The sequence below is a fragment of the Phaethon aethereus genome (assembly GCF_964289735.1).
Source record: "Phaethon aethereus genome assembly, chromosome: 3".
In the NCBI taxonomy this organism is placed as follows: domain Eukaryota; kingdom Metazoa; phylum Chordata; class Aves; order Phaethontiformes; family Phaethontidae; genus Phaethon; species Phaethon aethereus.
The window spans coordinates 85933112-85958092 of record NC_138576.1 but is presented as its reverse complement, the minus strand read 5'-3'; the positions used below and the strand labels follow the sequence as shown (position 1 = coordinate 85958092).

Genomic DNA, 24981 nt, shown 5'->3' with positions numbered 1-24981 from the left:
CTGGCAGCGGGGCAGAACGCAGGGCCCTTCGTGTCTCAGTCGCCATGGCAGCTTCAGGCCAGCAAGGATAACTACCAGCTCGCTTTTGCCATCCTGGTTCAGGTTGAATCACAAATCCAAAATGCCAAGTTTAGTAATCTCAGCGAGTTCTACTTGCACAGCTATTTGTATCAGGCATGTGGCATGGTCAAAAATCTCAGTATACCCAGCCACGGTGGTATTAATTGAACAAGCAAACATGGAGGCTCACTGCGTTGGTTTTTCTGTCCTGCCTTTAGCGGGAAAGTATACAAATGATGTGTGAAAGCAGGATAAACATATTTCTACTCTGTTCAGAGTGTATCTTCATTTGAAAACTGGCACGTGCAGAAGCCTGACAAATCAGATGAAATGACTTTGTAGAGGGGCTGAAGAGGCTTTGCCATGACAAGGCTATGATAATTGAGGGCACAGGAGTTATGTCTCCCGTGACTGAGAACACGTGCTGCTGTTTCTGTATGGAACCGGCCTCCTGAACTAATTAATGAAGTTACTTCTTTTTTTTCAAACTCTTAAGACACTGAATCCACCTTTTCATGGCATGCTCAGGTTAATCAGCCAAAGATTTCAAAGAGTGTTTCATGAAACCCAGTCACAGTTACTAGTAAACTAATCCCTTTCTAAAAAGCAAGGCCCTCAAAGGGCTCTCACTATTCCTCTCAGTTTGTGGACATCACTTGTGTTTTAAGAAGCAGAAGTTAACTGAAAGGTATACTGAGGTTCGTGTTGTTGAAGAAGAAAGCAGAAGATTCTCAAAAACACCGCTCAAATACTCGCACAAAAAATAAATGTGAGTTTCAGGGTTTTTTTGACGAATGGCCTGACCTATGGTATTACCCTCACCCTAAAATAAACTGCACTACAATCTTTCCAGGAGTAACAAACAGACTTCATAATGAAGGGGCAGGTTTAGGATAGTATTCCCTCCTGACACTCATAAATTAAGATATGTGCCTCAAAACTTAATCTCCAGGCTGCTGGCCTGACTTGCAGGGAAAAAAAAAAAAAAAAAAAAAAAGAACAAAACAATATCCAGAGCAAGTTATTCACTAGAATTAAAACAGAATTATTTACAACGCATTCTTACTTTTCGTTCATCTCTTACATCTTGTACCTTTTTTAGTAATACTTATAAAAGCACTGTAAAAAGTCTTTTAAGCATTCTAAAATTGTCGGTCCTTCCTGGGCAGTATCCACTCCACTTCTAAGAGGTAGATTCTTACCATGGCTTTTCAATATAATTTCATGGAAGTAAAATAGTCTTACCTGGTAGAACTGAGAGACCCTTTTCCTTCACAATTTACCTTTGTTTTGGAAAGAAGAATGAAGATTTGTCTTATTCAAAGTGTCAACTGACAATATAAAGTTAGCAAGCTTTTAAAGAAACTGTCCTTAGTAAAAACATTTGCATAAGAACGATGAGTAAATCTTCCAAACAGGTTCTCACAATGGCAAGTTTTGCAGGTAGAGATGAAGATTTCTCTCAGTGTATGACACCACGTGTGAAGAAATAAAGTAATTGCGCACCATTTGAAACCCTTTGCTTGTACACAAGGTATCCACCAGTTACACAGCGGTGCCCCTACTGCTCTGCCAATCTGATTCTGCTAAAGCCGTACTCACAGAACTATGTGCTACTGGTTTTACGAAAATAAGTGAATAAACAAACCAAGCTGTACAGGCCAAAGTTTGGCGTCATTCACATGATCAAAATTTCAGACTAATAAGGCACTCTGCTTCCAAATATAAGAATAGTGGTGGAGAGGAGATATTCCAAGCATTAAAGTGATTTGCAGAAGTGCAAGTACCAAAGAGAAAGCAAAGAGGATTTCAATTTTTACAGGCTACATGTTTCAGGAACAAATTTTCCTTTATATTAAGAATTTTTTTACTGTACCTTTGGCAATCTAAAAGAGCATTCTACTGGGGAACTGTTCCAGCAACAAGAATCATCTGATCAACAAGGACATGTCTCGAGTCCCTTGATATGGAGGTGGGGGAAAGATCCATTTAGAAATTATTTTTGTAAGTCATTAAAGGATGAGACATTCTAAAACATTCAGTTAAGAACACGCTTACTCAACCACTTTAAAAGCCCCATAGCAGCCTTTATAATATCAGATTCATGGTACAATGTGCATATTAATTTTGACATTATCTGTTCAGACTATTGCACACATTTTTATTGTTGCCATTTAAAGGATTCTAATAGGATAACACCATTGACAGCTTAACCTTTATTAAACTGTTGATGCAAGATGATTCTTTTAGCATAAAGTCAGATGAAAACATTACAAAAATTTATAGCTATTAATAGATAACAGAAACTATTTAAAACATTCTATTTATAATATTGGTCTTTTATCTACAATTAGAGACCAGAAAAATGAGGGGGTTCTGTCATGATATTTTACTAAATTAGCATTTAAATAATACCTGAGGCACTTTTCAGAGACTATTAAAAGCTATGAACAATTAGCTCACACAGAGTTAAATCTGAAGAACAAGTCTACGGTATTAACTGTTACTTATGATAGTATTGCCACTCTTACTTTTAAAATCCAGGGACCTGGAACCTTAAAGAGTTTGTAAAACACTGAAGTCTGCTCCAAGCTTTCTGTCTGTCTATAGTAACAATCATGCTTTCCTCATATTTGTCACATACAAAAGATTGTTTAAATATGAATTAAGCCTCACAACATAACTGTAAGGTAGGAAGTGCCATTACCCTTTGTACAGAGTAGAAACAGATTGTGGCTTGCTGAAAGGAAGAGGAAGCATAAGGTGGACAACTCCATGGGCTTAGTCATCCCATTTCATGTTCCATCATAAAACAGCATCTCTGATACTACTCCAGCATGTTGTATTGCTTTGATAGTTCTAACTACAATCATAATCACAAAGTAATTTAAAATCCTGATATTATTCAGAGAGAACAACACATGTTCCCAATCAAAAGACCTAAACATGGAACAAACAGATTTTAAAAAAGGGGTCTGTTGGACTTCAGTTTTTCTTGATCACTCAGTATAAAAACTTTGCTGACTTTACAGCAAAAGCCCACGTAACTGGACTCGCCAAAACACATTAAAATAATGTAAGTCAAATTCTGTTCTATGTGTATCCACAGCCAATGAGACAGAAATCCTTGCCCCTGATTTCAAAGCCTTCCTAAGGACGGGAGAGCTTTGCAGCTTCCACATCTCACCCTACAACTAGCCGCTCTACTAGAGTACTTGTGCAAGAAATAAAAATAAATAGAAGTGTATTGCTATGACTAAGAGATCTGCAATACATTCATGGTCCCAAGCCAAGAGCACACAGCAGATTTGAAATATTAAGTTCTTTGATCAAAAATTAAAAACAATCAGACAAGCTATTGGGATGGATGGAAGCAAGCTGTTCTCAGCAGGAATGATTTTCTTGTTCCTTCTGGTGTATGGACCAGCAAAAGAAAATGTTCGCCCACAAGTGTCACAGTTATTCAGTATCATATCCCAAAATGGGTCCCAGCCATTTCTCCACCTCTGCCACAGACAAATTTTTTCTCAGTGCATAATCTTCAACCTGTAAAGGGACCACAAAACATTATAAAGATTTGGAAACTCCAGCTTTTACTGTTTACAAAATTTTTGGAACAGCTGCTCACAAGGTGTTTTTGAATGCTGTAACAATGGACTGTGCATGTTACCTGATCTTTACATATCTTGCCAACAGCAAAATATTTGGATTTGGGACTGGAAAAGTAGAGGCCAGAAACTGCAGAAGCAGGTAGCATTGCTAGTGATTCAGTTAAAGCAATTCCTGAAAAAGAGAATGAGAATGTTCTTATTCTCTGAATTGCTAATAAGCATAAATTCAGAACCATTTGTAGTTGGGCAGCTTCAAGCAAACTCAAAACCCAAAAAGCTTTCAGATGAACTAAAACCAAAACCATTTTCCACTTGTTAACTATTAAAAAAATACACATAGCTTTAAATATATTGCAGACTTTCATTACAGTATTACTGTAGAGTAACTGTGTAGCTTGAAGGAAAACAACTTAGACATTTTGGCAAATGAAACGGCTAACCAGAGGTTTTGAAACACAGGAAGGTATTTTTGGAATTGTGGAAGTAGCAGTGAAATGTCTAACACATAAAATATCAGAGGAAAACAAATGGAATTCATTCCTTTTTTAAAAGTTACCATCTCAAAGCTTCTGTGGACTAGGAAATACACTGCTGAATTGGCTTTTTTCCTGTTTATATCTGGAATGTCTTCTTGCAACCGTAAGGATGCTAAATTTTTTTTTTTTATGTGCAGCAGAACCCTGTTTGCATGCAATCTGCTAATTAGGGACATAACTCCTTCACCAAAAGCTCTGGCAGTATTTTGCAAATTCTTCCTTGAATGAGGCAAAATAAAAATGGCAATTGAAAAAAGGGAAGACAGCAATTCCCAGAACCACTTCAGTTTGTTTTATTTTTTAATGTAGCTCTGCACCACCCAATTTGCTGTTTTGTTGGCATTTCAATCTTTCATTTGTGTAAAAATAGCTTAAGAATCTTAGTAAAGCAGACAGAAGTACCTGTTGTTTCCTCAATGTTTGCAAGTTTCCACATTGTGAGTTTTTCTGTATGGTCAGGCTGGCTTGGATATCCAGGGGCAGGGCGAATTCCCTCGTATTTAATTCTGCGTAGGTCAGAGAGATCTAGCTGCTCAGTACTACAGTAAGCCCAGAATTCCCTTCGAACCCTTTCATGGAGCTCCTCAGCAAATGCCTTGGAATAGAATGCAAATTTTTTTTTTTTTTTAATTGTGCAGACTGACCCTATAGCTATTTGGTGAAAACAAACAATGGTAGAGACTTTCACCCCATTCCATTTTATTTTTTAAGGAGGCTCTTATCATAGGTGAGAAATTCAATAGCATTAAAATTAACATATTAACATACAATACTTATTTTGCTAATTAAACTCCTTTAGTTTTTTCTCTTGTTGGTAGACAGTGTTTTCTGGTTGTCCTGCTTTAAAATCCTACATACTCGAAGAGGTAAAGATGTGGACAAGTAACCAGAAAAGACGAAGTTCATTAGCCTATGTACAGTTCATCACTATAGCACTGAAGTCATTAGGTCTTGACTATCTGGGTATCTTGCCCAAGTCTAGCTATGGAGGGCCACATCATTCTTGCATCCATGCTTGTATCAGGTGTGAGTGCGTGCCACTGCTCTTTTTAGCAGAGGATCTTTCCTCTAGCTGAAACGGGGCAACCACTTTTCTTAACTGCTCTTGTAACTTACACTATTTTGCCAGCAACAGTTGCCTTCAGGAGAAATTTCCACTTCCGTAAATATCTTTAGATGGCACTGAAACCCTGTTATAGCTTGAAATGGACAGCTAGAGCTAACCCCATCTGCATTGCATCAAAGTTGCTGTAAGTTTTAACAAGGTTACTTATGTTGTAAGCATGATGGCAGACAGATGGGATAGAGGGGTAGCAAGGAAGGGAGAGCATTTTCTAAAGGACTTCAGTTAGAGCTTTAAGAGCATGTCTGTCTAAGCCTAAGACACGTTAAGTCAAAAGACTTGTACCCTGCATACATCTGCATGGTCACCATTACAGTAGAAGGCATGTCAGCGATTCAAGAATATAATCAGTGGGTCACACTTGGGTGCAAACACACTCTCAGGTAGATTAAAAAAAAGATTTAGAGATAGTTCTTTTTAAACAGTCTTGCTTTAAATCTACTAAATTCTATCCATCATCAAAACCCTCATAAAAAGCTCAGAGATGCTTCTGCAGGTGGAAGATGTGGACAGCAGAGTCTCCTCTGGCTCAGAAGAGGATTCTCAAGAGTCTCCTCTGGCTCAGAAGAGGATTCTCAAGACAGCTTCAGTAGAACCAGCTCATTTTCAGATGTAATGCAGAGCATACATTACAGGCAACAGTCTAAGTTTATGTTGAAACTTGAAACAGCACCCTGTCAGGCAAATCTAATACACAGTCAGAAAATTTGCAAGGAAACACGTGATAAAACCTCATACCTCTGCCAACCGATCACCAAGAGCCTTTACCATGATGATGTTGTATTCATCATCCTGTTTCCTAAATTCATTGCATAACTCATCTACACCAAAGAGGGCCACAGCAAACAGGCCTAAGTAGTCACAAATGCCAGAATCCAGTGGTGCAATAAAGTCAGAGAGGCAGTAATATGGATCTGTGCAGGCAGGGTCCTTCTCAGCCTAAAGTAAAAAAAACAATGCAATAATTTATTTTTTAAATGTTCTGATTTAAGTATTAGCGCACTATTAATCTGAAGACCAGTATTAAGACTAAAGGGCTTAAGGCATTTCTGACAAACACCTAACTAGCCCTTGAGCCATGATGGCTTTCTGGTACTTGAATTCAAAGAAAAACACCTCTCTCTCTCAGGGTTTTTGGATCACTGAAGGACAAAATGTCAAAGAGGATAGATGTTTTCTTTTTATTTACAGCTAGTAAGATTTAATAGCTGATTCTGCAGACAAGTTATTACAAAAGAAGGAACACTTGTGCCAACCACTGTGTAAGAGGAGGAATTTTCCATCTCTAGCACTCAGATTCCACTTTTGTTAGCAAAACTGATGGTTGATGGTTCGCATCCCAGTTATGCGAACTGCAGAATTCTTCAGCAACTCACATTTTCAAATGGCTGTGAGAGTTTATAAACACTCCCAGTTTCTTATGCTACAATCCATATGCTCAGTAATCCAGCCAAAACAGCACCCCAGGATGTAGGTTTAGACTAGCCACATGCAAATACAAACAAAATGCATCTGTCACTACAGAAAAGTTGAATCCCAAGCAAGGTTCAAGAGGCTTTAGGCAAACAGTAAATATCCCGCTCACTGGATCCTTTTCCAAAATGGAAAAAAAACTGAGAGAGGGGTGACCAAATGCTGGCCATAGCACATAACAAGATGTTTTACAGTTGCGGATCGCATCAGCAGAGAGATAAAAGTTACTTCATGGCTATCACTTGGCTGAAGATTCCTCTCCAAGTTTTCTTGTTCTATGACAATATTTTAACAATGCTTTCCACCCGCTCCCAACTGCCATTTAAAAACCAAATAAAACACCACCAACGCCCCTGAAAAAACAGAGAAAAATGGTCAACTCTTTCCCTAGTTTCTATAACCTACTAGGTTACAGAAAGTACCATAAAACTGAAGAAATATCTTTTTCCCACATAGGTGAAGTCTATGTTAATTTTAAGGTTCTTCTGTAATGATTAGAGTTAAGGAAAATACTAAATGCAATTCTAATCTTTAGATTTACATCACATCCTTAATGGTGCCAATGTCATGGAGAGAACTCTGCATACTGAAAGGAACAATTTATATAAGAAACAGGAGGCAATTATTCTCTTCTACTTCGCTCTGGTGAAGCCTCTGCTGAATTACTACGTACCCCAGATTGAAAGAGATGCAGCTAAAATACGTAGAGTCTGGAAGAACAGTACCCACAATAGCTCTGAGTTTCATGGCCTTAACCTTTAAGAAAACCCTGAAGAAATTGGCAATTTATAAGGAAAATAACGGTATTCCAATAGTAAAAACCATTACAAGAAGAACATCAAATCAGATATTCTCCTTAGGAGAACCCTAGGAAAAGGCCAGAAAAATAAACTGTAGTAAATTTGATTTACATGGGATATCAAAATGTTTAACTAGGAACAGCCCTGCCTGAATGTTTGTGAGAACAGTTTATATAAACATCTGCCGTGGATTGTCAAGATACACTAGATCCATCTCCACGCAACAGATAATCTGTTCCAGGGAACTGGAACAGATAAACTTAGTGTCATGTATTTCTTAGCACAGTTCTGCAACACTGGCACAGGACTGTCCTCATAGAATACTGTACTCCAGATTTTTTTTTTTTTTTTTTTTTTGTGCCGTGTTTGATGACACTGAATATGTGAGCTATGAAGAAGCCAGGCCAGAAGGTAGGGAAGAAGGAGAGGCAGAATATCTTGAAAATATTCAATCTATCAAAATAAATGCAAATCTAGGCAAGTATGATTCAAGCATGAATACTTATAATAATGATTCTATCAATCAGAATTAGCAACCAACTAACTAATTCTAAACTGCCTCTTCATATGGGGAGTTTTACACAAAAATTAAGCCTATCAAAAACACTTACATCCATTGAGCTTTATTTTCCAGGTATTTTAATTAAAAGTGTTTTTAACCTTTAACACATTCAAGCAGAATTTTTCATTTAAGGCAGAATCCAGAGATGTTAGAGAATTAAGGTTCATTAGGTTCTAATTTAGCACACAGGATCCATGTGATGAATTTACACAGCACAGCGCTCTAGGACATCTTCAATATTAAAATGAAGACAGAAAATGCATCTGAAGATGTAAAATCTATAAAGCATTTTGTACAACTACTATACTGCGAAATACTACAAATACTACAATACAAATACCAGGATCATCACTAACAAGATCTTGTTATTACTGAAAGATATGGCAAGACAATGGCTGAGACAGATTACAACCACCATTTTTTGATAGTGCACTTCTGTTACATTCTTGCAATTCAGAAAAAAAAAATCACTTTATTTGACAAATGTTCTATCATTGTACCTGTTGCCTCAAGCCATGAAATTTTGCTATTGGTTCTGAAGATCCCACTGCGTCTTCTACTGCATATAAATGGATATCATCTTGAACACTTTGAGCCGGCCAGAACCCAACCACGCCTCTGGCTTGTAGTTTCTTTTGATTAATCAATGTTTTCAGTAAATTTTGAGCATCATTATACACTCTCTTTGCTTCTTCACCTATTAAAAAAAGAAAACCCTTTAAAAAAGGCATGTTTTCACAATTGGCTAAGTGGGTTTAAGAACTGCTGAAGATTGGTTCATTTTCCACATAATTCTCTGATGACTGCAACAATCTGTCAGCACAGCAAACAGACAGCAGTGTGATTACATCTATACAGCTGTAACAACATATATCCGCAAAAAAAAAGTTTCAGCCAGCACCATTCCAGTAGAGGCAGAGGAGGAAGAATAAATGAGCAACAGAGAACGTGTGCCCACAGTGCAGCAGACCCAGAACATTGATTTCAGTGTCACCCTTGCAGTTTCATCACATATTTCAAGGCCTACTGAACAGTTTCAGAAGGAGACTAAGCCCTCTTGCCATCTTCACCCACAATGGGGACAAGAGATATATTAAGTTCTTTGCTGCCATTTTCTGCCTATTAAAATACCTCCCTGTGTTCTGGCAGGTGAATTCTAAGTAAGATAACTGAGCATTTTTCCCCATTTATTTTTCCCCAATGAAATTTCTTTTTCAGCCTCACAAGCCAACATTTGGTTCATTGCTTTCAACATTTGGTTGTTGCTTTAAACAAATTATTTCACTGACACTAGGTTTCCACGTATTTTCACTATTCCTATGTATTTCAAAACATTCAGAATCTTCGTGCAGCATGGCAGGACTGTTAGGATTATTTACATGAAGTAAATGAAATTTCAATACTCACCTACAGTTTTATCATTAAAGACTTTAGGGAAGCCCCGGTTGGGATACTTTCCCCTAAGTTGCCAGACATCAAAGAAAGGCTTCCAGTCAATGTATTCTACCAGCTTCTTCAGGTCGTAATCTTCAAAGACTTTTGTGCCAATGAATTTTGGTTTAACTGTAGGAATCAGAAGTACAATCTGACATGATGAAAATAATTTAATATTGCTCCTGTATGTGCAACATAACTGATGCTCACCAGCCTCCACCACTGTAAGTGACCTCTTCCAAAGTAATTGTCTTAGAATTCTGTCATATCATTCCCAAGTCATAGCATACTCTACAGTTACAATGTGATTTAAAAAAAAGCATAAAAGGCATATAAAGCTGAAATACAAAATTTAAGGCCTTTTGTTCTTTCACATAAATCAACACTTATTAACTGTTGGGCTTCTGAACTTCTTTCATTGGCTAAACTGTTGTCCAAAGCAGAAGACCAAAAAACCCCACACAACTTATCAATACCTAACGTATTTTACGGGCATATACTTTTCATATTTACAAATCCCGCTTTCTATACACAGACATATTATGTGCTACAGTACTGTAGAATAGTTCTGTAAATTAATATGTAATTTATAAGAACCTTTGCAACCAGCACACAGTTCTTCACATGCACATGCGCAAGTGAAAAAGTGAGGTGGATTTATGTTATGACGTAGCCACAAGCTTTGCAGTTGTTTTGTTTGTGCTGTTCAGTACTTTATAATACACCCTTTATTAAGATGAGCTACTGAAAATTAGCATATTGATGAGTCTTGTAAATGAAAGGACAGAAAGCAGTGATGTGTTAATGTCACTGCAGGATGCAACTTCTTGTGGAATGCTGTTTATACTTCTAGTCTCAAATTTAAAAAATAATAAAACAAAACTGATACAGAAACTGATGGGGGAAGGGTAGGAAAAAAGTGTGAGGAGGAATTTGATACAAATGCCATGTCACCATGTGTGTTCCATAAATATTGTATAGTAAGCTTCACAACATAGTAAGCCAGTCTGACATTATTTTGCAAAACTGGCATTAGGACTTATCTTTGATTATATGGTGTTATGGGTAACTCATTGTTTTAGGATGTTTTGCCAATTTTTTTATTAACTATTAATTTATTTTTTAAATATACTGTGAAAAATATAAAGCAGAAACAGTACACTCAAATTTATGGAAAAAAAAAAAAAATCTCTGCTCAGACAGGTACCAGTTTACTCGAGTTGTTACACTACTATATCCTGAAGTTTCATGAAGCATAATCTACTAGGGAAGGAAAAGGGGCAGGAAAAGGGAAAAGCACAGCAACAACAAACAACAACATTTAAACTGACCTGGTTTATGGCCTAATAACCAGTCATTATGGAAACCTTTTCTTCTAGCTTGCTGTAGAGACAAGTATCTTCTTTCCTGTATGGACATAAAGGTTAATTTCACAAAGCCAGCCATCTTTCAGACAGATAAACTGTAACTGTTGACTTGGTGGTAGAGTTTTACTCAAAATGGCGTTCGGGACAAATTTGACAAACAGCCAATTTCAATTCCAACAACTTCCAGTTCACAGGTGTAAAACTAAGATTACATCACAACCATACTACTATTTTTTTCCTCTATACTTCTAATGAAACTGGCCTACAAGATTTCTAGTTCCTCTGAACTACACCAGAAGTCTCTCTACTTCAAATTACATGAAAATCCAGGTGCAGCGAGATATTCTCCTACTGCCTGCAAAAAGCTTAGGATTGCAGTGACACCACCACCAGTGACTGCAGCATGCCTCTGGGCAAACTACTGGCTCTTCTGAAAGACACAGGAAATTTATAGCAACTTCAGTAAGGCCCATGAATTCAGTGCTCACCTCTGCTTAAAGGAGAGTGAGTGGACCCCTCAGCTTAGTGGACTGCTTCCCTGTGCAAAGACAGTCTTAAATTGTTAAGCCAAATGTTCTCAGCAGGAGACCTCAAGCTTTACCTTTCTTTATCAAGAGACCAGGTAAGAGCCAGGTGACTTTTCAGCTTGCTTCCATGATCACAAAAACAGCCTCACAGAAGTCGTATCTTATTTGTTTCCTATTGTTAATTTGCACAGTCCATCTCCACATTTCACTGCTTCCTTCCCTTCACTTTCCTAAAATGGCAGCCTCAGCTCCCTACTTTGAGACTGCTCAGATCTTGAACCTAAACCATATGAACACATCAGGAAAGTCTAGTGTTGTAAAATACTCAACACTGTGGCTTAGTACCAGCAAAAGCAAGCAGTGCCATTTTAGTTACCCCAGTGTAACAGTGGCAACTCCCTGTTTCCATCTACTGCTCCAGGAGAGTACTGGTCTCTTGCAGGTTGCTTAAGTTGACATCACTGCCAGCTCCATAGAGATGTCCTAGACACCACTGATTGCCGATTGAGGACAATCAAGAATTTGCCAACCATTTGTTAAACTCATGCAGAATTTTCCCTTATAGGTTAGAAAGTTTGATTTGATAAGCACTTCTGGAAGTTTTCTATCAATTCTACTGCATGTTGTAGATCAGCACAAATACACCTGAAGGTCTTCAAAAGGAGCTGAAACAGAGTAATGAGACAGGGACCAACCACTTCAAACAAGAAAAGCAGCTAATACAATTATATTTGTACCTTAAGAGACTCATAGTGTTCTTGTCTAATTTCTTCATATTCCTCTACTATTTCTTCAAAGAAATCATCCTTTACACTTTCATCTAAGAGCTGGGAGCACTGAAAAAAGTAAAGAAAAAGTGCTAAGTACGTACTATAACAACTAGAGTAAAGAGAGTATGAACTTCAGACTACGCTATCTGTCTTTCAGACTTGTTTCCAATTACACTTGGCAACTCTAAACACTTAGCCTTACCACTAATTTGCAAGGTAGGTCCAAAACATATTTAAGAATATGATTATTACTGAGAGTACTGCCCTATTACACAGGTAATATTAGCAGAGCCAAGTCTGGCTCTGGAAAGGCCTGAGAGGAAAATACTCCAAGACTTTAGAGACTGAATAGTTGTAGAAACAACACACAGCTTGGCCTACTTCTTTGCAGCAGGTATTTGCCGGCTAAGGCTACCTATTTGTATGACAGAGCGAGCATCCACCCCGGAAAACTCCAGTCAGCCATTTCATAGTACTAATTTCGCTGTATCACTAACTTCAGCAATACATCCAAAAACAGAGAGAATAGCAGATCACATCTCACCCCATCGCTCTTCACTATCAAACATCTCAAAACTACAGTCATGGACTCAGAGTAAATTATGTCACCATCGCTAGAGAAACAGACGTTTAAATAAAGGTACCCTGTGACAATAATTGATGCAAGTCAGATGAGATAACCATGTGGCAGCAAAAAATAACTGAAGCAACAGTAGTTTAGAAACTGGTCTCTGTCATGCCTCTTCAATTTTCTACCATAACATTAAGCCTTAGAGGAAAGTATGAGAGGCACAACAGAAAAACAGGGCATAGATTTTTGCACAGATGAGAAACTATAATTTAGAACTTACAACCACAACACTCTTGGATGCATCCAGGACATGAATTACAGGTGCGCTATATCGTGGGGCAATTTTAACAGCTGTGTGTGTTCTTAAATGAAAAAGAAAAAGAGTGAGCGTTTCATAACTGAAACAAACAAAAAACCCAACCCAAACCAAAAAACCCAGACAAAACCCCCAGCAAAATAAATCCTGTCTTAATGCGTATGCCAGAACTTCAAAAGAAGCAAGCAATTCATCCATCTGCTACGCATGGATGATTAAACACAGACTTTAATCATAGGTACATAAACACTTTTATTCAAAGAGTATCAGAATACTTCATAAAAAATGTGCCAACTCACATTCCCTCACTGTCCTACCAGCTGACTGAAAAATCAGCAACTCCTTAGTTTGAACCTCAGAAAATTTCAGTGAGAATGTTCCAAACTAAGCCTACCAAAACCTAACAATTTTTTCTTAATCTTTTTTGCGCATCTTACATTTTTCCCTCCCACATGCTAGTTTCTGGATCTCTGGATTAGCATTAGCATATTTCAGTGATAGTTATTCCATTTCTACAATGCTGTACTTCAAAACCAGAGGCACATGCCCTCTACTCACCTGAAGAAGAATTTCTGTCAGTGGTCAATAAATACTACAAACTTGCACCTGCTTGGTCAGTCAAGTCATTCACATAAAAAAACCTCCCAATTCATTCAATTATTTAGCACTTACTCATATTCCAGTTCTCTCTGAAATACTTCAGCATATAATGAAGAATCACTTCTGCATTATAGTACTTCATTGATGAAATTAAAGTTTGGAATCCTAAACTGAGACCTAAGCTTTCACATGAAATGCAACCCCTGTTGAGCAGTGTCCTAGCAAACTCTGCAAGCAAGTGCAGGAACAAAGACCTTGTGGGCCAAACCTCAGTTTGCTTTCTTGAATGAAAAGGTCAAACACCATTTTTAAAATTAATTTAAATCAGAACCCAGGAAGTGATCTTCCACAGGTAAGAACTCCTTTTTGTTCAGGTTCTGTCAAATATTGTCAAAACTTGGACATACAGGTTACTGATGACTGTGGAATACAGCTGTTTAACCAACTGTCCAGGATCATCTTAATTTGCTTTCTAGGTGATGCACTTTTGATCTTGCAGCTCTATGTTTTAGAAAAAAGATATTGTATCTTCTATTTTTATAGGAACAGACAAAGAGAACAAACATGGCATGGCCCTACAATGGCACTGTATCAACTAGTACATCCTAATTTTTATATTTTTTAAAAATAAACATTACCACAACAAAACTGTCACCATTATCTGTCAGCATCTGAATTTACCAAAGCAATATAATAAGAATGCAAACATCATCATTATTGTAAGCTATGACAAAACTCTATTATGTAGATTCTGTAGGCAAAATCCAGCCTCTCTCTCTTTCAAACTAACCTCACTTTCCGGCCTTCCAAGTACTTATGGTCTCCATATTCCAAATAACAATGTCTACTTATTACAGAGAAAAGTGCAGGTGGTTCTTTATTAGCAACCTCTGACATGTACACAACCTTTCAGAATGCACACATGAGGTTAAACTTAAGACTGTGGAAGTAAAGTTACCACTCTTTCATAAAGAATACCTTTACTTGACACATATTTTATAGAAACAGTATGTGTCTGGGCATACGCGTAAGTATATATTTATATACAGTTCACATGAATAAAATTATTGTTTATGTATACAAAATTATACATATATTCTTCAATAATTTCCATATTCAGGGATAAAACTCGTGTTGCCTTGCTGTTAGCTACATTCATCTCTGTGAATAAGTTCCACAAAATTGTGTTATGCTGGTTATTTGACATCAGTCACTAGGCCACAATGCCCTGTGTACAAACACCAAAAAGATCTGAAGAACGGGCTCTCCTAAGACCTCTACTTAAGAATAAAGCCTTTTCCCCCCTCCCCTTTCTTATTTTAAGAAAAAACTCTCCCTGTTTGTTCTCAGTATCAAAGCCCCAGGAAAAGAGACTCCTACGGAGGAGAAAAAGGACATGGTTTAACCTTGCATTATAACCACAGGACCAATAAAGAAAGGTCATGATCCTACTCTTCACTGTCTGTCAAATTATGGGACAATTTGGTAAGGCAAAAAATACAGAATACATTTAGCTCATGGTTCTGCTACAGTATGTGCAGCTCTGATAAAGAAACACGGCTAGCAGCTTCTAGGTATACAAAGAATGACCTCTGCAGTCTTCTGAGCTGTCACCTACTCAAGCATATTGTACATAAACCAGTTAGCAAAGCGTGACCCAAAACACATGCCCAAAACACATTTTGTGGTAATGTTAATCCTAGATGTCAGTAAGCTGTCAGCACCAGTCTTCAGGACATCATAGCAGCTGTATTATTTCATTTGAATGGATCCGAGAGAACCAGATCTCAACAGAAAAGCTCAGTCTATCAAAAGCAATGTGGTAACAACTTCAAAGCAAGCAGCTAGAATTTATCCCGTCAGCCTGCTCAACCAGGACTGGAGGCTCAGTCCTATCAGCACAGTGCTGAACAGTGATCCAGGAAAATACATTAACTTTCCTAAAGATAATAGCTCCCCTATGTTGACATGACCATTTCTAGTCCCCAAATCCTGCATTTTCAGAATGCTTTGGTGAATCGAAATAGATCATTCAACCTCTTAGAAGAACAGAACCGTATTCATATGCATATGCGAGCTTATAGGAAATATACACATACATACATCCACATACAATATATACTTGCAAAATACCTAACACTCACAAAAAAGAAATGTTTGAGACATCCATTGTTTGTTGGGTCCCAATTACATTTTACCTCTGATGTTAAGAAATAACATGCACTCTTAAGTAGATACATACCAGTATGTGTGTTGTAGGAAAATGAGGGAAAGGGAGAGAGAAATGGCTATAAATTTTCTTTTTCCCTCGTTAACACCATTTTCATACACATTCCCCATCTTCCCAACTGAGATGTCTTACTTGGAAGTAGTTGCTCCTCCAATCAGCAAAGGAATCTTTATTGCCAATCTCTCCATTTCCTTGGCGACAAAAATCATTTCATCCAAAGAAGGGGTGATGAGACCAGACAGGCCAATTATATCTATTGCAAATATACAAACACACACACAAAAGGTTTAGCAAATCCACTCTAGAGAGACACAGAAATTATTACAGAAAACATTTCTTTCATACATCAGATAGCTTCATGCATCAGATAGAAAACAGTGAGATAAAAAGCAGGGTAGTCGCTAGTCTAGAAGCAAGGTTTGACCTAATTAGGAAGTGAAAGCTTTCCAAGAATGAAAGTGATTCCAAATCCCCAGTGTAAGATATTTCTCAAACAGTCTTCACAGCTGCTGAACACCTACTACTCTAGTTTCAGCAATAAATATCAGTATTTCTGATAAGCAAGCTTCAAACTTCAGAAGTTCAGCACCAAGGAGGAAAATAAGACCAAATAATTACAAGCTCTGCTCTTAGAAATGGCAAAAGCTTTCAAACTTCAACAGCTATGTTCCACACAATTCATCCTTTCCAAGTAGCAATAGACTGTTTCAAATCAACTTTAACTTGTTTCAGAAAGTTTGTAATTTATTGGAACAATTCATTCCCGATTTCACACTCAATGATCTGGCAGGCTGAATGCCAAGGTCTTTCACTGATGTAAGACCCAACACAAAGTTATTTAACCTTTTCAAGTCTCCATTTCTCCATCTGTAAAACAAATACTAAAACATCTCTCTTGGAGTTGTCCTTTCGATATAGGTTTTTAGTTCCTTGAGCTAAGTTTCACAAAAGTGCCAAATACTAAAGAATTACTATTGTTAATGCAAAAGTTCTGATTTATCTGAAGGTAGCCTGACCAAGTCATAGACAGCATAGGAATGCAACAAGTAGCGATAAAAAAAAAAAAGTGAGTGAAGTTTAAAATCAAACAATTCAGGAGTACTAAGGAAATCTCTCTGTACCTGCTTTGTTCTCAACAGCAGCTCTCAATATCTTATCACATGGCGTCATGACTCCTAGATCAATAACTCTGTGAAAAGAAATGAGACGACACAAGATTCTTAAAAAAAAAAAAACGGTCAAATTTCTGATAAAGGGCAAATACATTGCTCTTCCTGTAAACGACTGACCTAAAATTTAAGTTAAAAATTGAGATTTGTTTGTTCGTTTCTCATAAGACCTCTGTTGGGAATTTTAATTTAGGAAACACCTCTGGGTCTGGCAAAATTTTCAATACATCAGCATTCCAGATGACACAGTAGATAAGAAAATTCAAGTGTAAGAGGCTCTTTTTTTTAATAATTTTCTTGTTCTTGTATTAAGCCTCACTGAGATGGAGTTAGTTTTCTTCATAGCAGCTGATATGGTGCTTTGTTTTAGATCTCTGACCGAAACAATGCTGATAACACACTAATGTTTTAACCATTGATGAACAGTGTTTGTCCAGCATCAAGGCCTTCTCTGTTTCTCACTCTAATACCCCAGGGAATAGACTGGGGTTGCACGGGAGGTTGGGAGTAGACACAACCAGGCAGATGACCCGAACTAACCAAAGAAATAATCCATGGTACATGATGTCATGCTCAGCAATAAAAAGGGAGAAGAAGAGGTTTAGCGGGGTTTAGCCACCTTTTGCTCAGGAACTGGCTGGGCATCGTCTACTCATGGCAGGTTGCAAGTGACTGCTTTGCATCACTTTTTTCTTTTTTTTCCTCTTCCTCTTCTCCTTCACTTCAACATTTTTTACCTCCACCCATAATTTTTCTTGCTTTTATTCTTTCTTTCCTCATCCCACGGAGGTTGGCTGGGCGAACGTAAGTGAATGGCTATACGGTGCTTAGCTGCCTACAGGAGTTAACCAACAGCAGCGGTATTTCTGAAATTATTTGGCAAATGTGGAAAGGTTTTGTGGACATCATATCTTATGTCAGGAATATAAAATGATTCTCATTAAGGCTTTTTGTCTTACTAAAGCATGCATTTTATTAAATGAGACACTATACTTCCCTTGCTAGCATTTTATTCCTATTAACCCTAGCCATTGCCAACGTTTTTTATGTTTTTCAAGTAAGCCATCCCAGCCTGCTGGCTTCATTCAGCCTCGCTCATACTCATGGTGACAGAAAACACTGTGGCTTCAGTTCAGTAAGTCTAAATAAAGCTCAAGAAAGCCTGAAACCAATCGACAGACTTTCAAGAGATAATGAAATGGAATATACTGCATATACACAGCACTGCTACTGGCTTCAACCCTTTGTGTTTTAAAATAAAGAGATAATTTTGGCTCTGTTTAGAGCAAATTACAGCCCCAAGTCAAAACCAAAACTAAGGGAATGAATGGTAAGACAGAGTTCCAAACCAGATCAGCTTTGCACAACATTTGACAGACAGCCCTTGACAAAGGGCTCTAATGGAAACGTTACCATTCATTCCAACACTGTTGCCAACCCTGCTGCATTTACTGAAAGAGGGGTGAAGCATTGGAACAGGCTGCCCAGGGAAATGGTGGAGTCATCATCACTGGAGGTGTTCAAAAAACATGTAGACGAGGCATTTCTGGACATGGTTTAGTGGGCATGGTGGTGTTGGGTTGACGATTGGAGTTGATGATCTTTAAGAGGTCTTTTCCAACCTTAATGATTCTATGACTCTATGTACACAGGCCTTGAAAAAGCTGACTTTTGTGGAAGCCTGGCTGTCAGAACGCGGACATGATTATATTGACTTGAACAACCCTGGCTTTGTTACTGAAACTGATGACTGAGCAAGAACCTTGAGCAAGTGAACTGTCTTTGATACATGAACAATAAGGAGCTTCATACTGTATAAACAACTTAGAAGAAACTAGAAACTGCAAGATCCGGGAATGGGTGGTCTATGGGACAACATGTAAAATGACAAATACCAATCAACAATTAGCCTTAAGTGCGTGATCAGCTGCTTGTGGCAAATGGGGAACGATGTCCGGCGCGTGGACAGTATGTTAAACTATAAAAGCTGCGCATTTTGCTACAATAAATGAGAATGACCATACCCACATTGGGACTCATCATTACTCCGGATTCGCATTCCCACTCCGACAGACTTTTCTTGAAGATTTATCTTTTGAAGCTCAGAAACAGGATGAGAATGTCATCTCTTACTTAACAACACATACCCCAGTGAGTTTTTAAAACCTCATAGTTAGCAAACAGCTCAAAAAACATACTGAAAGGTTCATTCAAATGTTATAAGACTTCTTTTTTCCCAACACACAAGCCACATGCAGTTTTGCCTACTACAATTGTATCTGTTTTCCTCAGACATTACACTTCTATGTTTAAGACATTACACTTATTATATTCAACTAATGTAAAACAAATTCTAAAATTTGTTTCTCATCTGTGTTTCAATTGATGTTAAACTGTATCCGGCTCAGATGACAATTTATTAGGAAAAAAAGTATTATAGGAGGAGGCTATGCTCCCTCTGTCCTCTCCATTAGTAATAGCTAGTACGATCTGTGTTCCCAACTACAACTTGGAGAATGGAGGACAGCTCACAAGAAATGCCCACCTCATCACCACAGCTGCAGCTAGCCTAAATATATTAATTAGCTAGCCTTATATAGTTGTGTTCCCAGCTACTTAATGTTAGTCTCTCTACCTGAAGTTGTTGCAGCCCAGAACGACTCCCACAATGTTCTTGCCAATATCATGTACGTCTCCTTTCACAGTTGCTAGTACTATTGTACCATGATAAGGATCCTGAAAGTTAAACAAATAACACAAGAGTTAAATTACTCAGAAGCCTCAGTATGTTTGCACAGATCCTTCAACAGTGCAACCCTAACCTACGATGGAGACTCCTACCATAGTACAAGTAATTACAAAGTGTAGTAGAGGTAATATAGTTCATATTAAAAACTATTTTAAAAGATCCAGGTAATAAAAACTTGCACAACAACTATTGTTGCAATTTCCATGCATGTTATTAAAAAAATCTGTGTTTAAAAAAACAAAATAGAAGATAAAACATTCCAGATCTGGATAGCATTTTGTGCAGTGCAATAACTGAACTCCTAAGGTACCTCTGCTCCAAATATAAACCTCACCAATAAAGAGCTTAAATAGATTAAATATTTAGAACAAACAGGTATGAACACTCATAATTACACACCTGTTTGTGCATTGTGCTGGTTTCAGCCAGGATAGAGTTAATTTTCTTCCTGAGAGCTCGTACAACGCTCTTTTGGATTTGGAATTAAAATAATGTTGATAACGTGCTGATGTTTTGAGTTGTTGCTAAGTAGTCAAGGACTGTCCAACTTCTCATGCTGGCCTGACAGCGAGAAGGCTGAGGGTGCACGGGAAGCTGGGAGGGGACACAGCTGGGACAGCTGACCCAAAATGGCCAAAGGGATATTCCACACCATATGACGTCATGCTCAGTATATAAAGGTGGGGGAAGAAGGAAGTGGGGGGACGCTCGCAGTGATGGCATCTGTCTTCCCAAGTAACCGTTACACGTGATGGAGCCCTGCTTTCCTGGGGATGGCTGAGCACCTGCCTGCCCATGGGGAGTGGCGAGTGGATTCCTTGTTTTGCTTTGCTTGCGTGCGCGGCTTTTGCTTTACCTATTAAACTGTCTTTATCTCAACCCATCAGTTTTCTCACTTTTAAGATTCTCTCCCCCATCCCACTGTGGGGGAGTGACTGAGTGGCTGCGTGGGGCTTGGTTGCCATCTGGGGTTAAATCACAACAGTACCAAGAACAGTCTTTCAATGGAATGCTGAGAAGAAGGAGAGGAATTAGCAAAAGCAGAAGAGCCAGATTTTTTATGCAACACAAACAGCAAGGGAGACATTTTAGTGCAGTGATCAGACTACTTCAGACCACCAAAGCTGAACAAACAGGCTGGAAAAAGGATCTCCTTGAAGAAGGGTAGCTGTAACTGTCACAGACTGGTCCTAGGCTAGATGGCATTTAGCCTTGACAAGGGGGGCCTACCAGCAGGGCAACAGTGAACTTCCTATAGCAATTCTGCACCAGGACACAGGTCTTTGCAATACATTTTTAGTTGTATAATCACTGTTGTCATTTGGAGCAGCTCCAGGCTATCACAGTGCTCTGTTTCAGCTGGTGCCAGTAACAGGCTACTTAGATCACACAGAATTTAAATAAAGTGGAAACCTGAGCATATTCTATGTGAAACTACAAAATCTTTTTCCAGTCAGCATCTCATCTCGTTTGCAGATGGCAGAACTGGAGGACTAGATTCTTCTACGAAGCAGGTTATATTTCTGGACAGTATCAGGTAGCTCTCTACTTCATGTTCCTACATTGCCTCCTGCCGTTACAATTTTCTGGGGGAAAAGACTGTATATATTACCAAGAGTGATACTAGCTTTTCCTGTGGTCCTAACACATTTGTTGAATAAAATTGCTGGATCCCCTCCAATGCTGCTGTTTACTGAAGTCTATCTCCCCAGTGCTCCTGTTTTACAGAAGATCGGGGAACAGAGAAAGCGAAAGTGGAGGTAAGTCAGCCACCTCAGTACATCAACAAAAAGATTTGCAGCTGAAAGTATACTGCTGGAACATAAGAGAAAACTGGGGAAAGAGCTTAATCAAGGACTGGGGGAAGAACTGGGCTGCCCACACGTATCACACCTAATAACTACTGATGATTTAACTAGTGATTGATATCCAAGAAAAAAAATTGGATTTGCACATGAGAAGAAGGAAAATCTGTGCTGGGCAGCAAACAACATAGGCCTGAACACACGCTATTTTAAATAAACCCTATTTAGGGCACGCTGTGATTTCAGTTGTCTCAAGCAAGGAGGTCCTCAAGTTCTGGGCACACATCCAATGGGCTCCTTTTTTTCCATCTTGTTAGAGGTCAGCCACAGCTATTTATCCTCAAATGTAACTATCAATGCTTTGCATTTCCTGGCAGCCTGTGACTAAAACTGTCCTGGAGGTTACAGTAGCCTGGGTAACATCAGACAGGTCAGCTACTGGAGTCTGCAAATCATTTTCCTTCAAGTCAACAAGTAACTTTGGAGATAAAGCTGTGTTTTTCTCTCTTACCAATCCTCTAAACAGTGGCAATATTTTTTTGAAGAGGAAGGCACTACCACCCTTGCCCAGCAGAAGATAGCAAAAGCAAGAGGACAGAAGCCCTACTTTTTCCCTCCTGCTCTCCTCACCCACACAGAATATCTCACAATCTCTTCAGAGTGCTTGCTATATTTTTAAGAACCTCTCAAATTCCACTTCACTTCTTTTTAGCCAGACAATTAAGTGCCAGAGGGTTCAAAGTGCATCCTAATCCAACATCCATGGAAGGAATGGGGTAATAATTTTCACCGATTTCAAATAGCATCAGAACAAAACAGAAGGTGCCAAATACCAGCATTGTCATCTGAATTAAAATAAAAAAGAACAGCATGAGCAGGAGAGAGATGACACATAGAAAGGTGGCTCATGACAGCCAGAGAACAGGTACATTTGAAATACTACAGAGAAGACACCTTCTTCACATGCAGAAAGAACATGGGAGAAGAGGCTAGGCAATCTCCTTCTTCCATTAAGATTAGTCAGGTTTTATTATCAGGTCATTTTTCATTGTAAAATATTTGCTGTATTCATTATGCTTATGCTGGACAATCACGCAACAGATCCACAGCAAATGGAAAGACACACTATAAGAAGATTTCAAAGGAAGAATTAGGAACCATTCAAAAATCCACAGGAGGGAAACTGAAGGTAATATACTGTCCAGGTTTCAGCCAGGATAGAGTTAATTTTCTTCACAGAAGCTACTGTGAGGCTGTGTTTTGGATTTGGGATGAGAAAATGTTGATTATGTGCTGATGTTGAGTTGTTGCTAAGTAGTCAAGGACAGTCCAGCTTCTTGTGCTGGCCTGCACCCTTCCCGAGGGTGCACGGGAAGCTGGGAGGGGACACAGCTGGGACAGCTGACCCAAAATGGCCAAAGGGATATTCCACACCATATGACGTCATGCTCAGTATATAAAGGTGGGGGAAGAAGGAAGTGGGGGGACGTTCGCAGTGATGGCATCTGTCTTCCCAAGTAACCGTTACACGTGATGGAGCCCTGCTTTCCTGGGGATGGCTGAACACCAGGAAACTCGCCACTCCCCATGGGCAAAGTACTCGCCCATGGGGAGTGGCGAGTGGATTCCTTGTTTTGCTTTGCTTGCGTGCGCGGCTTTTGCTTTACCTATTAAACTGTCTTTATCTCAAACCATGAGTTTCCTCACTTTCACTCTTCCAATTCTCTCGCCGAGTGGCTGCATGGTGCTTAGTTGCTGGCTGGGGCCAAACCACGACATATACAAATATCACAGTTTAGAGAAATTCTGATATTCTTCCTATTTATTTGTGTTAAATGCCAGACTCTGATAACAGCTATTGTCTCTGAGAACTCATGAAGACAAGGTAAGGTTCCACAGGACTAAAGAGAAGTAAGTGTGCATAAAACTTAAATTTGATAGTCAAAGACAAGAGAAGAAGAAAAATATTTAACCACCAAAACTGTAAGCACCTACCACATTATAAATATAGTAGAAAACAGCAGACACGAGTATTTAAGAGGGGATTTTGTCCAATTCACCTGAACTCTCTTCCCTACCGAGTATAATCTTGTCAGTATGGAGAACAAGGGACATCCTGTATCTTCATATTCCAATGCTCCTACCACATATTCAATTAACCAAATTTGGAAGAATGCACAAGTACTTGATAAAACTACTCTCAGGCATCACCAACTGTTGGCTGTGAAACAGGAAATGCTATAAAAGAAAGGCCCACGAGAATCTGAAAATCACTGGGTGTTTTCAATTATATATATAGTATAAAAATTAGTCTTCAGAAACTAGTGGAAAAACACACATATGAAAAGATGACTATATTCAGGTCCTGTTTTCATGAACATTTGTCCCCTACAACTTGGTCATGGCTATACTATCCTATCATTACAAGAGGTCTTGAAGTCACGATCCGTGAAGAAAAAGGATGGAAGAATTTGGTTTGTTTAGCTGGGAGAATGGTCAGGGGTAGAGGGAAGGGAAGAGCTGAATAAAGATAAACATGGTAACAGGCTTTGAACATGCTAAAGGGAGTTCCATAGTTCACTGAGGGCAGAAGTAGTAGAAGCAAATGGCAAAATTTGCCATAAAGCTAGAAGGACCATAAATAACACTAGAATTAAATACCTACAAAAACACAAGAAATAAGTATGGTATGACATATATACACTGGTTGAAAGGGCCTACAAAGGCTTACGGCATCCTTCAGGAAGCTTGTGACAACAACTCAGGCACACACCACGCAGAGTTCCACAAAATCTGCACTTTATGAATTTCAGAACTACTTCAACTTGTGCCAAGGTTATCAGTTTCCATATGACTGCATCAATTCTCCAGCATGAAAGCTGAATAAATGTCATTAGCAAAAAATAATATCCATTTTTGTCATGGCATGCTATGAAAGAGTTACAGCACAGAGTGTCTTGCCTCTTCCTCTACGCTGCCCCGTTCAGCTCTCCTTTCCTCTCTTTCTTTTTCCATATAGGGAATAAGGTGGCCAACCGCTTTCTTCATAACTCGAGCAGACTTTATCACCTGCATAGATAAACAGAGAAGGAGGGCAGAAAATAAACAATAAAGATCAGGTATAGGAATAGCCTCAGATTTCTCACAGCTTTCTTTTATACCCATTCAAGCAATAAACAAAACTTCATTTGCAAACCCATATTCCAGCTTTGCAGAGCATTCAGTGGTAGCAGGCTGCTGGCCCTACTGGACTACAGGTCTACACACGACACTTGCTT

At 38.6% G+C, this 24981-nt stretch overlaps 1 protein-coding gene across 1 annotated transcript in view; it reads right to left on the bottom strand.

Annotated features, from left to right (window-relative positions):
- Window positions 1-3519: 3519 nt before the first annotated feature.
- The window catches only part of MTR (5-methyltetrahydrofolate-homocysteine methyltransferase), a gene marked incomplete at both ends in the record, with an annotated part of 54421 nt that continues 32959 nt past the window's right edge, over window positions 3520-24981 (bottom strand). The window contains 13 exons of the mRNA XM_081998097.1: window positions 3520-3606; window positions 3731-3843; window positions 4610-4802; window positions 6069-6269; window positions 8666-8862; window positions 9573-9728; window positions 10931-11006; window positions 12231-12329; window positions 13115-13196; window positions 16113-16233; window positions 17102-17169; window positions 19785-19885; window positions 24665-24772. Coding sequence (XP_081854223.1) covers window positions 3520-3606; window positions 3731-3843; window positions 4610-4802; window positions 6069-6269; window positions 8666-8862; window positions 9573-9728; window positions 10931-11006; window positions 12231-12329; window positions 13115-13196; window positions 16113-16233; window positions 17102-17169; window positions 19785-19885; window positions 24665-24772 — 1602 coding nt within the window. The remainder of the gene's footprint in view (window positions 3607-3730; window positions 3844-4609; window positions 4803-6068; window positions 6270-8665; window positions 8863-9572; window positions 9729-10930; window positions 11007-12230; window positions 12330-13114; window positions 13197-16112; window positions 16234-17101; window positions 17170-19784; window positions 19886-24664; window positions 24773-24981) is intronic.